General features: G+C 32.1%; 1 protein-coding gene across 1 annotated transcript; it reads right to left on the reverse strand.

Annotated features, from left to right (window-relative positions):
• Positions 1-895: 895 nt before the first annotated feature.
• Positions 896-12,250, reverse strand: LOC129321884 (malate dehydrogenase, cytoplasmic). The gene is made up of 7 exons (XM_054967830.1): positions 12,091-12,250; positions 3,251-3,409; positions 2,874-3,049; positions 2,331-2,608; positions 2,066-2,201; positions 1,847-1,958; positions 896-1,272 (listed from the first exon to the last, which is right to left on the reverse strand). The coding sequence occupies exons 1-7, from the start codon at positions 12,131-12,133 to the stop codon at positions 1,178-1,180; spliced, it is 999 nt and encodes a 332-aa protein (XP_054823805.1). The 5' UTR covers positions 12,134-12,250; the 3' UTR covers positions 896-1,177.
• Positions 12,251-22,762: the final 10,512 nt, after the last annotated feature.

The raw sequence follows: 22,762 nt of genomic DNA on the forward strand, positions 1-22,762 counted from the left end.
CATATAGTATTTTTTTTAAGACACTTGACCCATAAGCTGTCGGTGTTACACAGAAGCTCCCAACAGAGTTTCAACATGAAAGCTTTGTTTTGCTGATGGAGATCTTTAAGACCTTAGGTCCTTTAATTTTGTCCCAGGCAATAAGAGCTGTCTTGATGAGAGCGATGCACAATGTCATTTGCTAAAGTACACGCCCGCGAGCACATGCTTTTGCATTTTGATCAAATATCATATAAGATTTTTTTTTTATGATCATAGTATTTATTTATTTTGATAGAAATAAAACGAATAGGATATTTGTACCAAAAAGAAAATAATCATTTAAATTTTAACACCCTCCATGGCATGTGGGTGAATACTGGGATAGAAATGGAATGGGCCACGAAAAATAAGGAAATGATAGCAGTTCAATGTTCGCCAATGTTTTAAAAAATAAAGTACAAATATCAATTTAAACAATTACAAACAAATATTTTTATTATAATCTAAAAATTATATTTAATATTTAAATAAAACTCTTAAATTTATAATAATTTAAATTGATATTTTCAACTTATTTTTTCAAAAAATGTCAGATTTAACTAATATTAATTCATTGTTTTGAAATCTAACTGGCATTCTTCCTGAAAAATACTTCGAACATGTTGAGCATGATGACAGGCCACATCATCTTCCATCCTGTATAATTACTAAACAAATCCTATCAACTTCAAAACACCACGTTTGACACTTGAAAGGGACCTATTAGTAATTACATTTCCTATCCAAGACGTTTCAAGGATCCTTTCCATCATTTTTTCTAGAGGAGTAAGTGAAATTTTTCAAGCGAAAATGGCTTGTTTTCTTTTGAGAGGGAGGAAATGAAATATTATAGGGGGGCAAGTGAAGCTGCAGATTGAAAAATTAAAAACAGTAGCATTTTAAAAATATATAATCTTGTCCAATCGCCAGTGCAGTGCCCACTGGAATAACAAGTTACCAAAAAAACCGAGAAGATGGTTGTGCTTGTGTCCATCACAAGTACAGGTCATGAACTCTAGTACTGCATGCCGAGCATCTCCATTAGCACTTTTTCAGTTATTCTGTATTTAAAAAAAGTTGTATTATTCAATATATAAACTGCTCTCACAGAAAGCGCCAAGGGACCAGCAATGACGCCAAACAAGAAGCAAGCAATCTAAGAGAGGCATGAGTAAGCTAATTCCTTCTCCTCCGACAGCTCTTGTGCCGTCAAATCCATTTTCTTCCTCGAGAACTCATCAATGGGAAGGCCTGGCAGCATATAAGAGAAACCCATGTTAGAAACGTCCATTGAAATCAGTATTACGTGCAGAGAACGTGATAACAAAAAGGCTAAATTGTAACACTAAAGTCATCCGTGATTTTGAAACTGTCATATCTGAAGTCCTACCACCAGTTGTCTCCGGTTCAAGGTTTGATAAAGAATTGGGCATACTTGTTTGATTCTATCTCAAACTAATGGCCAATGAAAGGAATTTCCATCACTCATTGCGCTAAATGGAGCGGTCTTTTGCTTCTCTCCTAAATATTTCACTGAACCACTACATATATTACGATAAAACAGCAATTCTCAATCTATCATTGCAACAGATTAGACCTTCTAAGGTGAATAGGAGATGAGTGAGTTAACGTCCAATTCTAAGTTCCATTTCTAGTAAGAATAATAAATAAGGTTTGTGAAAACGAACAATCACAAGGATTTAAAGCTTGCAATTATGAAATCATGGTCAAATCAATTTTAAGATTCGAAACATTAGACAAAATTTGTTCAAGCAATGATAGAAAGTTTCAGCTGCATTTGTCCCGTAGATAACCAAATTCTTACCTTGAACTATCTTCCACTCCCCATCGCAGCAAGTAACAGGGAATGAATAAATTAGCCCAGCTGGTACATTGTAGGAGCCGTCAGAGTATACTCCCATTGATACCCAGGTGCCCTGAATTTAGATTGGAAGAATGAAGTAAGCAGATTTTTTTTTTTTCTCGTTTCTTTTTCCCCTTTTTTTTATTGGAAGGGAGGCTATAAAAACAAAACTAAACCAACCTCTGGAGTTCCGAGTACCCAATCACGGATATGGTCACAAGCAGCACTTGCAGCAGATAGCGCACTTGAAAGCTTCCTAGCTTTAATAATTGCAGCGCCCCGTTGTTGAACAGTCGTTATGAATTCCCCATTCAACCTTCAAAATAGAAACTTGTGTCAATCCTTCAAGACTTCACAAATTCAAAACTAAAAAATTTAATCGAATAAAGGGGGAGAGGGGGAAGATGTAAATGCTAAGCTTATAAGTATTCGTCCAACTGCATACCATGCATCATCAGCAACAAGCCCACGGACAGGCTTTTCCCCAGCTGGGATTTTAACTGTTGCATGGTTGACGTCAGGATATTGAGTTGATGAATGATTACCCCAGATTATAACATTTTTCACGTCAGAAACTTGAACATTCAGTCGTTCAGAAATCTGACCCAATGCCCTGTTATGATCCAATCTAGTCAAACAAGTAATGTTTTTCTCAGGGATAGATGGTGCAAATTCCTTCAAGATCAATGCATTGGTGTTTGCAGGGTTAGCAACAACCAAAACCTGCACAAGATGAAAGCCAAAATAAAGATTTTAAATATTAATATTTTTAAAAGAAAATGGAATTTAATCAATACAAGCATAGAGATAAATTAATCAAAAATCAAGACGAAATCTCTTGGACTTGACTACATGGGATTAGAGTCTCTTCCTCTAAATGCCAACTAATTCAAGGGAAAATCTGACAAAAAATAAGACGTATTTTACAATATCCTAAGTGCACAGCCAAGTTCTTTATAACATTTTTTTTCTCAGTAGACTAAATTACCTTGCAGTTTGCAGCTGCATGCTTTTCAAGTGCAGAAGCCTGGGACTTGTAGATAGACACATTTTTTGACATCACGTCTTTTCTCTCCATGCCTTCTTTTCTGGGAAACCCACCAACCATTATAGCAACATTGACCCCAGTGCATGCCTCAACTACGTCAGTCGTAGCAACAACACCTGGAACAAATAATGTCACAAGACCTCAGAATATAGTCTGATGTATAAACAAGAAGAATCATCCCATTAAGTGAGGGCAACCAAATTGATCATCATTGGGATTTGGGCCGACAGAATCTAGTATATATCACTTCAACAACAAAATCCCAAGATGATAGCCTACTAAGTTCATAAGCGTTTCACAAGGAAAAATAGTCCAACCTTTAAGAAGTGGGAATGCAGCATCCACTAACTCCATTTTAACCCCATTCAGTGACTCTGCTGCAGGTGGAATGTCAAGCATGTGGAGAATTACAGGCTGGTCAGGACCCAGCATGACTCCCCTAGCAATCATAGGGACAAGAGCATATCCAATTTGTCCTGTAATGGCCAAAGCATCATGTCAGCCTAGCACAAAAGTATACCACATCAGAACTACTGTTTCATCAAATGGCGTTAATGGCATTTCTTTCTTTGTACAATGAGTTACGTAACTTACATATAAGAATTTTATCACATTCTGAGAGACAAACTACCGAGACATGACAGTAAAAACTGCTAAAATTCATTCAGAGTGACGTCTCAGTGAGCGAGCAATAAGAAGTCAACTTCCAAAGTCCAAAGCGAGCACGGCGGCCCAACATGTTTCTTATTCATTCCAAAAAACAAATATATAAAGCTGCTGGTGCAGCCTGGAAGAAAGAGATGCTAGAGGATCTCGGCAATCCACTACTATATAAGTGATGCGAATGCGATCAGGTGCAGTATAAACCAAGACACAGACTATTATGAAACAGAAATACACCTAACTGATTTACTATTCCACACGAAAGAAATTGAAAAATAAGTACTTGTATATTCGTATTCTTCCCCATGACCAAGAGTACCAGTCACCTAGTCTAAAAAATGTTGAAAAATATCGCAATAAACAATATAAAAGTGATTAGAGTATAATTTGGTAGGCACACCTGTGAATCCATAGAAAATGAGTCAACAATACAACCTCAATTACCTAAAGTTTAAGCAGACTCACAATCTACTAGGCTCTCATAGCATCCACATAAAACAAAGAGATTAGGGAGAACTCACTAACTAATCACATTATATGGATCAACTGAGTAACCACTTTAATAATTAATTAATTATTAATTAAATAATTAATCTCATCATCTGTGACTCGGTCTGATAGAATACCAATTATGGTGAGATAATAGATAATTGAGAAGTTAAAAATATATTAGGAATAAATATTATATTATTTTATTTTAAATATTTTCTATTTAATAATATTTTTTAGATTTTACTTAGATGTTAAGTTATCTAGATTTTATTTAGATATCTAGATATTTATCCAAATATTTAGTTATTTAAATTTTATTCAGATATTTAGTTCTTTAGATTTTATTCAGATTTCATTCTATATTTTATCTAGCTATAGATTCTAAGACATTTTATTCAATTTTTATTTAATTATCTAGTTATCTAGATCGTATTCATTATTTTAGATTGTATTTAACATTATACATATGCTTAGCAGCTCAAAAGTAGGAAAATCACAAATAAAACAGACTTTTCATACTTTTGACCCAATGGAAATTCTCCTAAGCATATATATTGAGATAAGTATAGAACGAGATACTTGTTTTATAATATCTTGATAACTTTATTTCTTCTATTTTCTTCCAACAATTGCATCTTCTCTTATTAATATTATGAAGTTAGATTATGATTTCATGCGTTAATAGAAATTTATCTTCTTTATTTCCCTCTATTTTGGATCCTAGCATTTGGTATCAGAGCCGTTTGACCCTTAATAGGTTCCTACTACCTCTACACTACTACAACTTCACCTTATGAAAGGCACCTATTCCTTCACACCATAGCCCACCTTAATGACTTTACTTCCACCATTAGGGCACCACCAATTGTGTCGGCTAGCAAACAAATCAAAGCTGGCCACATTCATTTAGACATTAAGGGAGATATGAAGATTCAGAAACTCAACTCCTCAACCTAGAAGTGTGTACAAGCACAAGTTTAGCCTTAAATAGTGAATTTAAGGTCCAACCCTCTCGTGGTCCCAAAAGAGTGGAATAGCCTAGACAAAATGAAACACTCTTGACTGAAAATTCATTTGCTCATGAAGCTAAGGAGATGCGTCCTTCTCTCCTTTATCTCTCAAGGACCGTAACAAACTCCAAACCTTCTATTTCAAAGCTTGAACATGGCAAGGAATTTATCTCTCCTCTAAAAAACAACACCAAAATCAAGATAGTGCTAGAAAGTGCAATGCCTTCCTCTGCTATAGATTTAGGAAAAGTTGTTATAGCAATGATAAAGCTTCAAGAGACCTCATGTGAGCGCAAGGTTCTAAACTTGGTCGATCGTGAGTTTAACTACAACTTTATCCTTAAAGTTTTCATGCAGCCTATTGCTCAACCATTGAGAACCCACATTAGAGATGTTGCTATATATCTATTACTCCCATCTCAACCTCCAGATGCATAAGAAAGCTATTGTCTACATCTAACCTTGAGGAGAAGGTAAATTTTCAAGGGGGAGTATTGATAAAGCACCAATTATAGTAGGATAATGGATAATTTGAAAAGTTAACATATATTAGGAATAACTATTATTTTATTTTATTTTACATATTTTTATTTAATAATATTGCTTAGAATTTATTTAGATGCTTAGTTATCTAGATTTTATTTAGATATTTATACAGATATCTAGTTATTTACATTTTATTTGGATATTTAGTTCATTAGTTTTTATTAGATTTCATTCTATATTTTATCTAAATATAAATTCTAGGAGATTTCATTTATTTTTTATTTAATTATCTAGTTATCTAAATTTTATTCATCATTTTATATTTTATTGAACATTATAAATATGCTTAGCGAGTCAGAAGTAGGCATATCATGAATAGACCAAACTTTTAAGACTTTTGATCATTTCAAGATTCTCCTAAACGTGACTATTAAGAAAAATACAGAACGAGATTCTTGTTTTACATCATCTAGATAGATTTATTCCTTCTATTTTCTTCTATCAACTCTATATTCTCTTATTAACATTATGAAACTTAAAAAATTCTAATTTCACATGTTAATAGAAATTTATCTTTTTAATTTCTCTCTACCTATCTTAGATCATATAATGGTATAACCAACTGCTATAAGGTTGTAAGTTAGCCCTCTATTCATTGGGCTCACTTATATGGTTCATCTATCACTGTCTATCCAAAATCATAAAGACCAATCTATTTTAAGCTTAATATCCAATTAATGCAAATCCACATATATATTATAATTATAAATATAAATATTTCAACAATCTTCTACTCGAATTGATTAATTAAAGAACATTAAGTCACCAAAATTATTCATAAAATGAAATTTCAACATAACTAGTTCCTATGGGGAAGCAAGTGAAACTTAGACATAAATATAACATCTCATCAATAGCATGGAATACAAAAACTTTATTCTAAACACAGTTCAATAAGATGATAACATAAGATCATTGATTCCTATAAGAAAACAAGTGACATGTATAACGTACCGCAACAGAATCATTGAATCCTATGAAAATACAAATGATATAAACACATCTAACTTAATCAAACACAACTCACAAAAAATAAAAAAAGCCTAAAGCGAAAATGCAAAACAAAAGTTCTCACACTCCCACCAAAACAAGACATCAAAGGAATTCATAATACTCATTTAAGTTAAAGAATTTCAAAAAATTTCTACGTGTGAGCCCTTAATCAACAAATCTACAAGCATTTACTTGCTAGGAATGTGAATCACACAAGTCTAAGATTAAGCAATTTTCTCTTTCACAAACGTAATTTTAATATCAAAATGCTTAGTACAGAATACACAGTAAGTCTTCTAACCACAACTCAATAAAGAGACAACACAAGGTCACTAAATTCTATAGAAAAACAAGTGACATAAAGTGCACTAACACAAATCATTGAATCTGATAGGAAAACCAGTGATATAAAGCACCATAATATCTATGAATCAAAATGGAAACTTAGTAGAGAAAAAAAAACAAGATCATTGAATCTCATGAAGAATTAAGTGATATAAGATGCATAACACATATCATTAAGTCAAATGGAGAAGCAAATGATATGAAATACCTAAATGTTTCTAAAAAAAAAAAAGTAAGCAGAATAGCAAAATACTCTTAAACCATCAAATATCCTTAAAAGGACAAAACTCAAATTTCCACCAAACCAAGAGTACCACAAAAGATCAACAAAACCCCACATAAGCGAGTCTCTGGTCATATAAATGCATAAGCATATATTCACTACAGATGTGAATCAATCAAACAAGTCTGAATGTTCATAATCTTCTCATTAATAAACAAATTTTTGAGAGAAGCACATGGAAAACAAAATAACACATTAATAGTTAGAGGAAACAACAAAGTGCATATCCAATGATAATTTCCTCAACTATATAACTTAATGAAAGGCTTTACAACAAGCGATATATATTCTATATCTTAAGTTGACGTAGCTATGAGTTTTTGTGATACACTCCTTTTACAAGAGTATTCCTCTAATTACCATGAAACACATAGGATGCTACTTCTAAATCCTCATAACCGTAATTTTTGAGAGAGAATCCAATTTCTACAACCACCCTTAATGCTGTGCTTGGCTCACAAAGGAAAGTAAGAAGAAAAGAAAATGGAAGGAGAGGAAATGAAGAGAAAAGAAAATGGGGAGAGATGCAATTTTCTCTCATTGTTAGGAGGAAAGAAAAGTTGTTTATTTTATATGGACAATAATAATTTTATTATTTATAAAAATACTTGTATAATAAAATTTAACATTTTAATATATTATAAATAATAATTTTTACCATATATTATTGACTAAACAAAAATATAATTGAAAATTATTTTATCCAATACTAACAAAAAATTATTTTATCCAATTTAAATTATTAAATTATTAAATATGCAATAATCTTAAAAGTTAAAACTACAAAGGTACTTAACTAAAAATTAACTTGAAAATTTAGAATTGATATTTATTTAATAAATTTAAAAATTAAACATACTGCTTATTTGATAAAAATTTATGATCAAAATATAACTACACTACGAATATCACAATAAAAATAAAAAGAAGCAAGAGGCGGCAATGAAAAATTGAAGGTAAATTTGAAAATTTTTGTCTCCAAAATCCCCTCATATTTGAAAAGTTGAGGTAAAGACATGTAGGTCTCGTGTTATTTTCCTCCTACTTTTCTCTCTGTAGCCAAGTAGGAGAACATGATGTCCCCCCCCCCTTTTCCCTCCCACTTTTCTCTCCCCCTCACTTTTCCCTCCTACCAAACATAGCATAAGTGTCATGTTCATTTGACATGTGAGAATTTTCCAAAATGATTATTCAGTAATCTCTTACAAGGATTTCGCAAGTATTTACCAAGGGATACTCAAAGCTAAACTAGGTCAAAGACCAATGCATCATTTAGCATTCATAACGTCATTCGTAGCGAAAGAGCACAAAATCTCTAAATGCAAAATAGTCCTCCTCAACACTTATATGAGGACATTAAAACTTAACCAACCTTACACCCCTTAAAAAGGTGTCAAACCAAGAGTGTGCACCAATTTTCTGAACACTCGTTTAAAATATGTTGCCAAAGACAAATCAAGGATAGCAATAGACATTAAAATGGATAGTGATCCTTAAACCCAAAAAAAAAAATTGTTCACAAAATATTTTACATTAAAGCCGCGTTACCATAAGAATGTTGTCTCATTTACTTAATCACTAGTGAGTAACTAATTATTAACATAAAGCATAAGAGACAAAAGACTGCTCTTCTCAAATATTTAACAAGTATATACAAATCTGAAGTATTCCAAGTAAAACTTAAAAAAATTAATAACCTTATCAAACTTCATGTATCACTACCTCGAGACTTGCTTATGCCCAAAGATGGTTTTAGATAGTTGCACATCATATCTTTCTCAACTAGATTCTTCAAAACATCATCTTTATTAAACTATGTTGATTCCTCCCCCTCAAGTATTTATTTAGAAGGGCCAATTTTAATATTTTTGGGACAAAATTTAATGGCAAATGATATTAATGTCCTTAATGGGCATAACTATGGAAGTTTATATTGTAGATTTCACCATTAGCCATTTGGTTGATCATTAATGATCACTTCCAACTCGGTATTACAGGTACACCAACTTTGTCTCAATACTACCAACTCTTCATATTAAGCCATCAATGGTTTAATGATCAGGTAAAATTGGTGCCCTCAACAAGTAGGCCAATAGCCTAGGTCTATAACTCTCACTATTTAAATAATAATTAAACTTGATCAACTTAATAGGGAGTAACAAACTTAGCACATCCTATACAACAATAAACAATGAATTCCTCAATAGATTTAAAAAATTAAGCTTCTTAAACTGAAGATTATACATTCTTATGATTTTCAACCCTATACAAATAATTTGTCACCATACCTATAAGGTATAGAAAACATTAAAACATTAAACATTTACTTGCAAACTTACCAAAATAAATGTCCAACTACTAACAATAATGATCTAATTTACAGAAGGTGTCTTTTACCAATATAGTAATTACAAAAAATTTCAAAAATTATTCACACAAATTATATTAAAAATGACAAACCTATAGGGTAAAATCCATTGTCAACATAATATCTTCAGCTATAATTCCAAAAAAAAGAACAATTACAAAGTGTAAGTGACTCTTGCAATATCCCAAAATATATCACTTATTTATCTACAAATGCCCTTAGCATATGGATGAAAATGGAAAATCTAAATATCTGTAATTTATCCATCCCTCTAATAAATCTAGATTATTAATGGTAGAACATTATCTACAGGGCCTAGAATATAATGGATTTTAAATGCCCAAAATATGAGGAGCCCATTATAAGTTTAGGATTGTACAAGCTCATAAAAGGACAATAGTCTAACAACTCCCATTTACTTAAAATTATTCCAAAAGGATTGTATAACTGGAAACACTTCACCCCTCTGATTGGGATTCTTATAGGCTACTATTAATATTATATAATCCATCACTCTGCCCCCTTTCTTACATATATCAAGAACTCATACTTAGGCTGTATTAATTAAGTTGCTTTATAGACTAGGACGTATTCTCCTATGTAAACCCCATGTAAAATTCAAGAGATGCTCCCTAACACTAAATGCCACATTAAAGCTGAGTGCTATCAAGTACTAAATAACAGCAGTCTTAACGTACTGTTACTAACAACTTTCAAATATTTAATTGCAATATTATTGTCAAAAATGTCATCCCAATTTTTTTTCTTAATGGCGAATTCGATCACCATCAAACAAATCTGATTGGACTAATACAAATATTTATGATCAGCTTTATCAAAAGCACTGGACTGTAAAGAGAGATCCTCTAATTTAGGTTTTCTTAGAGCCAAATAATTTTCAAAATGATAAGATATATATTTAAGGACTCTGACAAACTATCACAATTAGTCTCATAAAAAGCCTTAACAAAACAGTTGCCCAAAAAAACAAAAACTGAAATTGCAAAACAAAAAATGAAAAATAGTAATTAAACGTGAGCAACATAATTATAATATAGAATTCTTAACAAGTAAATTTCAGTTATACAATTATTATCATACACCAAGAAGATTCTCATACCATATAAATTTGGCTCACACAAAAGTATATACCACAAATGCATTAAATAGTTTCATACCTAGAGGATACAATAAATATTTACTATATTATAAGTGCTTTATACCTATCCACAAAAGTCCTAACCCAAAATTATATTAACAATGTCACACCTTTAAGGCATGTCCATTATCAATGCAATACAATTTCAAATGTCACAAAAAATCTAACATTTTCTTACCTCAAGGACAAATTAAAATAATGTCATGAATCCTTTGAGTCTATTAGCAATCAGGGATAAATTTGGGACATTAGTAAAATTTCCGAATAAGTTCAGGGGCAAAATGGTAATTCTAGAAGAGATTTGGTGTAAAAATGCAGTTCTGGAATTTTAGGGATGAAAATGTAATTTCAAAAAGAAAACTTTCCCGGGGTCACAACGTAATTTCTTGAAAATTCTGGGTTCAAACTGAAATACCAAAGCATTGAGGTCCTGACATAAATTCGAGGAACTCTGGGCACTTAACTGTAAATAAATCCGGGTCCTAAACTACAATTTACAGAAACCGCTTTTTTGTTTGGGCCTTTGGATCAGCCCAGTCAGTTTCACCTGAAGTGAAACGCTTCGGCCTTTCACTGTTGTTTTGAAAACCCAACAGATCTGGGCCAAAGTTCGGCCCACACGCTTGCTCACCATTAGGATCCCTAGGACGCGATCCGTCTGGCTTCTTGGCCCGGTTGGCTGTGCTCTGCAGCAACAGCTATCCAGAGACGACGAAGGGACCATCTCCGACTACTCAACGCCGGCGAACACAGTGGCCACCTTCAGCGAACACGGCAGGAACCCAAAACCGACGGTCTCATGGTGGCGAAACAGCAGATTCAATAGTAAAAGTGACGCCTTGAACCAGAAGCCCCCGGCGGCGCTTCCCGCGTTTCTGGTAGCGGCAGCCTTGAAGCTGCGTTTTCCAGCTACACCCATGGCGACGGAGGCAACAGGACATCGAATCAAGAAGAGAACCAAGACGGAATTGGAAGGAATATATGACGCCGTGAAAGGAACGTTCAGTGACAACACTCACAGCGACATTTTTTTCGACGATGCAACAGTGATAAGCATTGAAGGGGGTGGCTGTACGACGAATCTAAGCAGGGTACGTAACCAGAAAATTCACAGGCATACATCATCAGAAGCTCAGATCTGAACCACATCAGATCGAGATCGAATATGCAATAAAAACAGCATTTTAACACAAAACCATCATATGGAATAAACCATGTACGATCGTGCAGTAAACCAACAGTAAATGGTGATCTGAAGCATAGGAGCACTGATGGAATAACCTAGATGCATATCGTACCTGCAGCACCGGTGACGAGAACACGAACTGGTTCTTTGGCCATTGACTTTGGCTGGGAAAAATGGAGCAGATAAACGAGAAAGATGTGAGACTTCCTCTGCTTCTCGTGAAGGCAAAAAGGAGCGTGTGAATATTGAATCAGTGAGAGCTGGAGGACCTTGTTATTTATTCCGGGAATCAGAATTATTTTAATAAATCAAGATGTGTGTATACCTTCAATAAAATTTAGGAAAAATTGTCCACCACAAATTTATTTATTAAGGATGCGCTGGGACAAATCTTGAAAATGGGTCCTTTGACGACATTAATTGCTTAAGACTAAATGATATATGTCCTTATAGTTGAAAAAAAAAAAACAAAACAAAATAAAAAGAAAGTTAGGTCATTTGTTATAAATATTTCACATAAAATTTTTTACTGTTAAAATATCACAAGATTTTTTATTATCAATAATTTTATATCAACACTTAATATAAAATTTTTTAGTGTCAATATATCACAAGCTCCCTTGCTGTTAATAATTTAAAATATTAGAAGTATGAGTCTTCAATCATATATAAGGATTCTTTTATTATATGCATTTGAATTTTAATTATATGCAGAAAAAAATTTATTTATTCAAATAATATCTTTTGATATTTTGAAAATTTTTATCCTCCAAACATTTTAAAATACTTGAAGCAGTAATTTTCAATCATATATAATGATTCTTTCATTATATGCATTTCAATTTCAATTATATACAAGAACACTTCTAGCTATTAAAATAACATCTTTAGATATTTTAAAAATTTTTAATTTAGAATCATTTTGAAATACTGGAAATAAAGGTCTTCTATCATATGTAGTGATTATTTTACTATATATATTTGAATTTCAATTATATACAAGAAAATTTTATCTTATTTAAATAAAACTTTTGCATATTGGAATATCACTCATTAATTTCATTTATGGATAATTTTGAAAGTATATGAAATCTTTCTTCCTCAATGTGTGATTGATCTTCAATGAAATGCAAAAAATTTTCATGCATTCAAATAACACTTTTACATATTCAAATATCACTTATTAATTTCTCTTATAGATACTTTTGAAAATGCAGGAAATCTTTCTTCCTTGATATGCAACTGATTTTCAATGAAATGTGAATTTCTTCTATATATTTGAATATCACTTATTAATTTCTCTTATGAATATCTTTGAAGTAGATGCAATCTTTCTTTCTCAATATGCAAATGCAATTTTTTCAACAAAATGCAAATTTCTTTCGAATATTCAAATAACACTTTTGCATGTTTGAATAAATGAGAGCCTATTTGTAATTCCTTGAAATGATTGAATATCCAAAATCATTATTTGAATAAATAAATGAAAAATTGCATTTTTAATATATTCAAAATACACATTCGAATATGGCTTAAAAGTTAAAGTTTAAATTTTGCTTTAATGTTATGTTTTTAGGATATCATGAATGCATATTCCAAAACTGCAAATAGATATTATGAAAATTTACTTATTTTTCATAAAAACACTAAAAGATATTCTTAATTATCACTATTGTTATATGAAAAGTTTAATCATACTAACTTGAAATATTAAGAACAACAATTAAACACTTTTTTTGGTTTTAATGAAAGGAAGGGGAGGGGAGGGCTTGGGTTAGGTTGGGTTTTAACAAAGGGGAGGAATAATACTTTTTTTAGTTCAAGAAGGGAGATGAAGGGAAAATAAATATATATAGACAATTTTACCACCCTTATATAAATAAGATTGTTTTTTCCTAATAAAATATAATTGTGAATATTTTTAATATATAATTATAAGTATATAATTATCCATAGTTCACACACACACACACATATATATTGCCAATAATATATTCAACAATAATTTATTCAAAGTTTATAAACTAAAGGTATAAGCCAGTAGTGAGTTTATTAAAATAAAATAGAAAAATAATAAAACCTAACAAAAAATATAAGAATAACAAAAATAAAATAAAAGGAGGGGAACAAAAATGATGACATAAATTAGAAAGAGGAATGCAACATAAATAGAGGGGTATATGACAGCAAAGAGAGAGGATCATTTTTAGATTATTATATAATGATAGGGGTATAATATCTGCTATAATCAAGTTATACGCCAACTCTCTTCATTCCCCAATTTTGGACGGGACCAAATGGAAAATTTAAAAAAAAAATTCCTCCCCCTACTATAACATCCCGAAATTTTAAGACTTGAATTTATTAAAATAAAATAAAATAAAATATTTATAATTAAATTAAAATTTAGAATAATTTGATAAGGTTCAGAGTTTAAATTTTTTTAAGCAAAAATTTAGTTTTATTTGATTTTTAACTATGGGAAAAATTACCAAAGTCGACCCGGCTTTTGTGCAATAACAAAAAATGTTGGGCTATTTCTTGTAATTTTTCCCCAAACTTTTAGATCAGCTTTTATAAGGAAAAAACAGACGCATAAATGCAAAGAAAGAAAACGAAAGGAAATGCAGGAGAGGGAGAGAGGAAGAAGAGAAGAGAAAGGGAGGGAGTTAGGCTTAGATCTAGGACTCTTTACGACCATTGCGAGCTCGGCTACAAGATAGGTAAACTCCCTACTTCAATCTTTTTCCCTTTCTCTTGATTTTCTTTAAGTTATGGAAGAGAAAATTTTTGGATTTTGATCCCAAAGGCTTTATTCTTGTAAGATTTTGTTTCTTTGGATCCTAGGGAGGATGTTTTGAGTTTCTATATAGTGATCTAATATTTTGAGTGGATAATTGGATGAAAAGAGGTGTTTTGGGCACAAATTAAATCCTGAGAGATTGGGTTTTTGCTCTTCAATGGTTTAAGCTTATTGATTTAGTTATAATTTTTCTATTTGAGCCCAATAAGATTTAAATTAAGGTTTGGTTTTCATTATAAGGGCTAATGGTGAAAGTTGGCGACACTAAGTGAAGATTTTTAATTGATAAAAAATTATATAAATTAAAAATTAGCCTGATGATGGCTAATAAATGATTTTGGTGGTTAAGTGATACTATGTGAATGGTTGGTTTAATATATGGATCATTGGAATGGATTATGGCTCATAGACCCAAGTTGTGTGGTATGAGTTATAGTCTTCATTAATGCTATTTGACATGATAAGTAATGTGGATCACTTATATGTTGTAGGGATTGTTGGTAGAATTTGTTTGGAAGTTAAGGAACAAGCCAAGTTCTATTTTGTACAAAAAGGAACCCTTTTAGTACCAAAGGTTGAGGTAACAGGGAAAATTTATATTTTTTATTACTTTGTTTTAGCTATTTTTGAATAATATTACTAGCTATCATGTATTACATGTTTTAAAAGATTAAATGTGTTTTATAAGGGGTTATGGAGTACTAATTTGATTATAGTGCAAATATATTTTCTAATTATTTAACAACAATGTTTTTATGGAAACGAGATTTGTTTACATGTATTTTAATCATAAAGAATAGAAGTTGCACTTAAGGAAGTGTAACTAAGTAAGGTACCTTAGATAGGCTAAGGAACCGTTTAAGGGAGATTTATAAACGTTATACTACCTTAGAGTGTTGAAGTGGCCAATACTCGGGAAAGGTAGACACGAATAAAAGGCATGATCTCAGTGGGAGTTCACCAATGAGAAGGTGTGTACTTTTGATATTCTATGGCACATTGCCAGTACTCAGTGTTGCCTTACGTATTATGGGCTCAGTGCACTAAAGTGGTTAGTGTATTGAGTGTTCGACACCTCTTAGTAGGGGAGAGAATCCGACATATGAAGGGTGAGGTTGAGTGCCTAAGCCAAGGTAGCCCTCACATGGAGAATAAGTTAAGCTGGCTCTAGGAGGGAGTTAGCTTTGACTGCTCAGGATTCACGTTGAAGGGGCATAGGCGGTTCGGTGGATTAGATCATGTCTTAAATTTTGTTTTGTGCCTGTAGAGGTACAAATAGGTATAATGTTTACCTGTGAGTTAAAGAGTGCCAGGGGCATTTTGTTGGTCATGAAAGGCCACATTGACCTATGTCATGCATTCATACATTTTAAATGGCTAAATTATATACTATGTTGAATTTATTATTCGTTTATTTGATTATGGCTTACTTTATAATAATCAATGTAGATTTCTTTGTTACTAAGATTGTGATTGTCTCACCCCTTTCTTTTTAATATTCTAGGTCCAGGCAAAGGATCCAGTGGTGGATGGGGAAAGGAGCAAAGCTAGGGGTTTGCTTATGATTTGTAAAGAACTGCAACCCCTTTCTTTTGAGCAAATATATTGTAATGTATTTAGGATTAGGGTGCCAGTAGGATATGATTATGTATGTGTGTGTGAATATGTGTGGATTGTATGCTTGTGTATGAATTTTTGTCTGTTTGTAGACTTATGGCTAGGAAACTTGGTTATGGTGTGTGGTTTTGATGGATTTACTTAGTAGACCAAGTTTCTATTACAAGCAGATATTTATTTTGATATATATGTGATTCTATAAGCAAATGCAAAGTGGTTGCATTGCAAATGGTGTGCTATGGGCAAACATATACCTTGGATAGAGAGAGTAGGTATGTGGGCCCCACAAGGAGCTCTGAGCCAAGTGAAAATGTTTAACATATGTATTTATATAAATATATGGTATTTAGATTGATTTGTGACCACTCTTATATGATTTGTGCATTTTGAGAGTTTAGGGTCCATTTTGGGAAATGGCACCCGGGTGGTCAAATTTTGATGTATGAGGGTTTTCCATCATTTGAATGTTCTATCAGGTGTTTTTAGTCTTATTTAACATGTCCAAAGTGTTCCCACAGGTTTGTGACCATTAGGATGAGATTTGGACAATTTTGAAAATAGTTTTTACCAAAAAGCTGCACTTTTGTATCTGGGTATCCAAATCTTAATCCGACCGTTGGTTTTCTCAAAATTTGGGTCACAAGTAAAACCTATTATAAGCTTCATGTGGGATTTGGAATCATGTCGATCGGATATCGGATGGAGAAACAGTGCACTTCGGAATTTGGTTGGAGGTGCTGTCATGACAGCATTTCATTGCTATCATGACAGCTACAGTAGTGATATTATAACCTGCACAAAATTCAATCCGTTCGTTGGATCTTTTCAAAATTTGGTATGCTAATAGTATTCTTAAAAAGTGACATGTGGGCTTTAGAATCATTTCGATCAGAGGTCGGATGATGAAATGGTGCACTCCAAAAGTTGGTTCGGAAGTGTTGTCATGACAGCTTTTTAGCTATCATGACAGCAGAAGTGACCAAATTTATAACATGTCCAATTTTTAATCTGACCGTTGGATCTTTTTGAAATTTGGTACACTTATAGTACCCTTTAAATGTGACGTGTGAGCTTTAAAATTTCTTGATCAGAGATCGGAAGATAGAATGGTGCTTCCCTGAAGTTGACTCGGAAGGGCTGTCATGACAGCAATTTTTTACCCTTCTTTCGTCTAATTTACTTCTGTGCGCTATAGGTAGAACCTATAAAATTTTTTAAAGGCTTTAAATGTTTAATTTGAAATTGTGTATTTGCTTAGTGATTTAAATGGTTTGTTTCCTAAGTTGGTTTTAGGATTAATTCCTTAACCACACTTAGTTTATTTGAATTGTGTGATTTTTGAATAATACTCGGGGCAAGTGTTACACCTACCCTCCATTTTTACAAACAAAGCAAGAGGAGGGGAGCAAAATCCCTCCTCTTCATGCCCCTTCTCCCAAACCAAAGATGCTCTTAGATGCAAGTGTAATTAATGTCATTTTCTTTCACATTTTCATACTTGTCACTTTTTAAATCATATTTTTAGAATATCTCAAATGTATATTTATATTTAGATAATTCTATACCTATAAGCAAGATGATACATGCTATTCAAATATGGCAACTTGAAGTGCAAATTGCATTCAAAAATTGATTTATTATTATACAATAAGTTGGTGCATGGCAGCAAAACATAAAATGCCACCTAATACAAACTATTACATCTCATGCATTATTTTTTTGTACATTTCATTCCTACAAGCTATTGCAATTACAAAGCAATAAATTTTATATTGTTAAAGTTCTCCTTTGTACCTTGCTTTTGTCCAAGAGGTTCATATTTAATTACATCTCTTTTTCATCCTTGCCCAACAATTACGTCTAGTTCTTGAAATGATCCATCCTTATTGCAAAAAATAACATAACTTATTTAGTATAATCTAAGTTATTTTATCAATTGCACAACTAAAGAAAATCCAAATAAGACAACAAAAACTAGGGAAAACACAAGATAATATCATACCATAAGAAAACCAAAAAGCTTTGATACATAATACTTATGGTAAAGTGCTTAATGCATTTAAAGAAAATCTAAGTCTCCTTTAAAACTACTTCAAAAGGAAATCAAAACCGAACACATCAAGCTTCCATGGTAATTCTATTCATGAACATCATAATTCTAACTTATCTCCGACCACATGAAAAGAAAACGTGGTGATAACTTGGATTTATGGATTCATCTCAATAATCAAAAGACTTTGGAAAGCACGCAGCAAAGTAAAGAGAACACTAAAACTCCTATGCAAGATTTTGAGTAAGTTCTGGAAATTAAAAAAAAAAAAAAGAGGCTAAGAGAGCAATGATAACAAAGAGATTTCAAATATGAATTTAGTCTTCAGTTTGTGCATCTATATGCACACACAAACACACACACACAATTTTAGCATGTTACTGAAAGCAATTTACTAAGCGATGTATGCGTGAATTCTAAGTTCACATTATATATAACACTATTTAATCCAAAACCACAAATAACCAAATATGGAGACACAAAATCAAACTTATAACAATCAAGTAACGAGCAATCATAAGTTGCCAGCTAGTCCTTCTTCATTTCCAGAACAATCATAAGTTACATAAACACACAAACCAAAGATTCATATATAAAGACAATTTTTACCCCAAAGACATTGTCACTGCTGAAGCAAAGCTCTAGAAATTTCATGTTGAAATTTGGCTGACTCTGACATGAGCTTCCCAGATATACTCAAAAAATAAATAAAAATATAAAGCAGGGGATTTGAGATACAAATAAGAATTAAATAGAAGTGTTGAACTCTGACTTTAATAATGATAAAATAAAAAAAGCTTGTGTTTTACAAGTTTACTAGATGCATAGTTATGACTTGTAAGGGAATTGGTATCCATTAGTTTAAATTTCTGGCTTTTAGCCTTATTCTCAAGTAAGCATGCTTATTCCAAAATAAGTGTCTTATTCTAAATAATCAAGAAACACTCAAACAACTCTCATACTCCTTCTTAATTGTTTTTCTCTTAAAATTAAGTATTTGACTTAAATTTAAGTCCTTAAGAACTTCTTATATTATTTGAAAGGTATCCCAAATAATCTTAAAATTAAAATTCAAATTCTAGAACTGGAGTCACAATTGAGACTTTAATCCTTATTCAAAATAAGTAACCTTTATTTCGGAATAATTTATTTCTCAACATGATCTCTTACTCCCAATTAATCTCATGTTATCCATTCAAAAATTTCTTATTTCAAAATAGCCACCCTTATTCCAAAAATAGCTTATTTCTAAGCAAATTAATTTCTGGTCAATTTTTTTTTGGCAATTTTTCCTAACATAAATTTAAAGAAGAAATTTCATCGCATGTTACAAAATTTAAAAATAAACTACACTAATCTCCCCTCTATTTAATCTAAATTACTTATAAACCTTTTTTTATTTTGAATCCCCTCTATTTAATCTAAATTACATATAAACCTTTTTTTTTAATCTCTTAAAATCAAAATGGATGATGTTACATAAGCCTTCCTTCTAATTTTAAGATTCTACTTTAATTCATTCAATTGTTAATTCACCATTAAATCATAGTATTATTTTTTTTTACCAATATTCCCCTCCTTATAATAAATATTACTTAACAATCATTTAAACATTTATTTTTGCCCAAAAATAATTTTAATATATATTTCACATTTTTTATATTATTAAATTTATTAATTTTCATCTTATTATAAATTAAAGTTGATTTGTTTTATAATTCCATTTTTATTGTTCCAATAATTTAAAATATTTAAACTTATTTATTTAGTCATATTCTAAATATGAATATGTTTGCTAAAAACGTCTTTCGAGAGATAGCGAACATACACACACATTTAATTATTTTATAAGTTCATAAAATGATATAATTTTGAGCATAAGATATTAATATGTCAATTTATATAATATAAATTTTTTAAATATATCTCCTCAAAAGTGTAGTTTTTAAAAATAACTTTGAATTTTTTATCAAGCTATTGTTTTTATTTAATAAAAAATTAATTAAATTATGTCAAGATTTACTGAAAAAGTATTAACTAAACATACAGTCAAAAGATAAATTAGACTATTGGAGAGATTTAGTATGATGAGGGGTAAACTAGTAAATAAAATTTACACTAATATAATTTTCAATAAAAAGAATGTACTTTTAGGCGTATTTTTGAATATTTTTTAATGGTGTTAATAGTTTGAATTAAAATATGTATTTTTAAATAGAAGAGAATTTTGGATAATTAAGACAAATTAAAAAGGGAGTCGGTGTTCCAATATCTTTGGACAGTATTTGGTTCTATCTTGCCGTCAAATAAGATTCAAATTAGTAGATTGGTAAGTTTGGCGTTAAATTTTTGTGCTAATAATTAATAATATATATATATATTCTAATGATCAAGGAATTGAACTGCAAAAAATTATTTCTGTGGAGCCAAACAAATTGGATTACCTATCTATATCACCTAGGACCAATTTTTTCCCCGTTTCCAAAATGAAACTTTATTATTATTATTATTATTATTATTATTATTTGCTTTGCATACCCAAAAGACAGAGCCATGACGAAAGTAAATACAGGAATCATATTGAGGAACGCACATGAAAACGTTACTGAGGTGTATCCGAATTCAAGAAGAAATGAGAACTGAAGTGAATGTTACACTGAAAGAGAAATTGATTGATTTCGAACGTAAATCGTGAAATAAGCAACATGTAATTTTGTTTTTGTTTTTTTGTTTTTTTATACAAAGGAAAGCGACAACTTAAAAAAAGGCCAAACAGCGAAAACTAAGGAGGTGTAAGCAAAGACCGTCGAGAAAAATCATCTGGTGCAAGGGGATGAAGCCCAATGGGTAATGACAATCCCCTTTTGGCAATGAAGTTAGCTTCATCATTAGATTCACGTGCTATGTGCTGAAGCATTTCATTACAGTACTCATTAAGATCCAACGAGCCGCCTTGAATGGCTCTGATGACTTCTAAAGCATCCAAAAATAGGCACATCTTCTTGAAACCCAAATCCCAAGCATGTTTGAGTCCCATTATGTATGCCCAGATCTCCTTGCCACAGCATCACCATGAGGGATTCGAAGCACAAACCCACTCGAAATTGTGCCATTCTGATCCTTGTACACACCACCGCAACTAACATCTGCGTTCTTTCTGAGCAGGCGCCATCCACAAACGAATGAATTTCGTCCGCATTCGTTTAATGAACCTGCGAAGTTGCTTCAACCCTTCGTCTCTATAAATTGGTCGTACCTAACTTTCTCTCATTCTGACTCATACAGTGCAGAATCACCATAGCATGGGCACTTATGATAGCATTCGACACCATGATATTTTTGAAAATTCGCTCATTTTGCCGTTTTCAAAGTAGCCAACAAACAATCGCAAACCAGGAACTCCACTACACCTCAAGAGACCCCACTTCTGTAAGAAGGTTAAGTCTCCACAATTCTCATAAATTAGAATTGAAGAACCTATACGCATATTCTAGTTGAACACACCTTCTCCAAATGCTCTGAACCTCAGAGAAATCCCGAAGAGCATGACGAATGTCTTCATCAGCTAAACTACACCCCGTACACATAGCATCCTCACTCATGTGCTTCATTCTTAATTTATTAGTTAACAAATGATCATCCATTACCATCCACATAAAAGATTTAACACATTGCAGGATATGAAGCTTCTATATTCTTATCCAAAGAGGAGAGGTAGGAGACTCATCGTTTTCTTAATAGAGAGTAAGCAGATTTGACAGAAAAATGGCCATGTTTTTCATGCTTCCATAGCATAGTCTCTTGCCTATTCTGCCGAGTGCAGTGCTCCAAGCTAGATCGGAGAAGATCCCAATTTTGTTTGAACACCATAATCATGATCTTGACCTTTTACGGTCCACAGTGGGTATCAAATCTGACCCATTTCTATACTTGCTCCTGTCAACCCTTGCCCAGAGAGCCTCTTTACCATGAACTAAACCTATCTGACTTTCATTAAAAAGTTTGGTTCTGGGGTATGCAGATTGCTAAACCCAAGACCTCCTTTTTTCAATCTCTGCAAACTTTGTCCCAAGCCACACCATTGATCTTCCTCTTCTCATCCGTAGAGCCCCATAGAAAATCACAAGAATTCTTCTCAACGTCCTCACAAATAGACACCAGGAGCAAAGCAGTTTGCATAAGGTATATGGGAATGGCAGACAAAACAAAAGCAATCAAGGTGTTCCTGCTCGTAGAGGAAATTTTGTTTGCTTTCCAACCACTTAATTGTGACTTCACCTTGCCAACGACATAATTATGAGTATTATTATTAGC

The sequence above is a fragment of the Prosopis cineraria genome, unplaced genomic scaffold (genome assembly GCF_029017545.1).
Source record: "Prosopis cineraria cultivar Desert tree isolate PC_DT_omini unplaced genomic scaffold, ASM2901754v1 PC10, whole genome shotgun sequence".
Lineage (NCBI taxonomy): Eukaryota > Viridiplantae > Streptophyta > Magnoliopsida > Fabales > Fabaceae > Prosopis > Prosopis cineraria.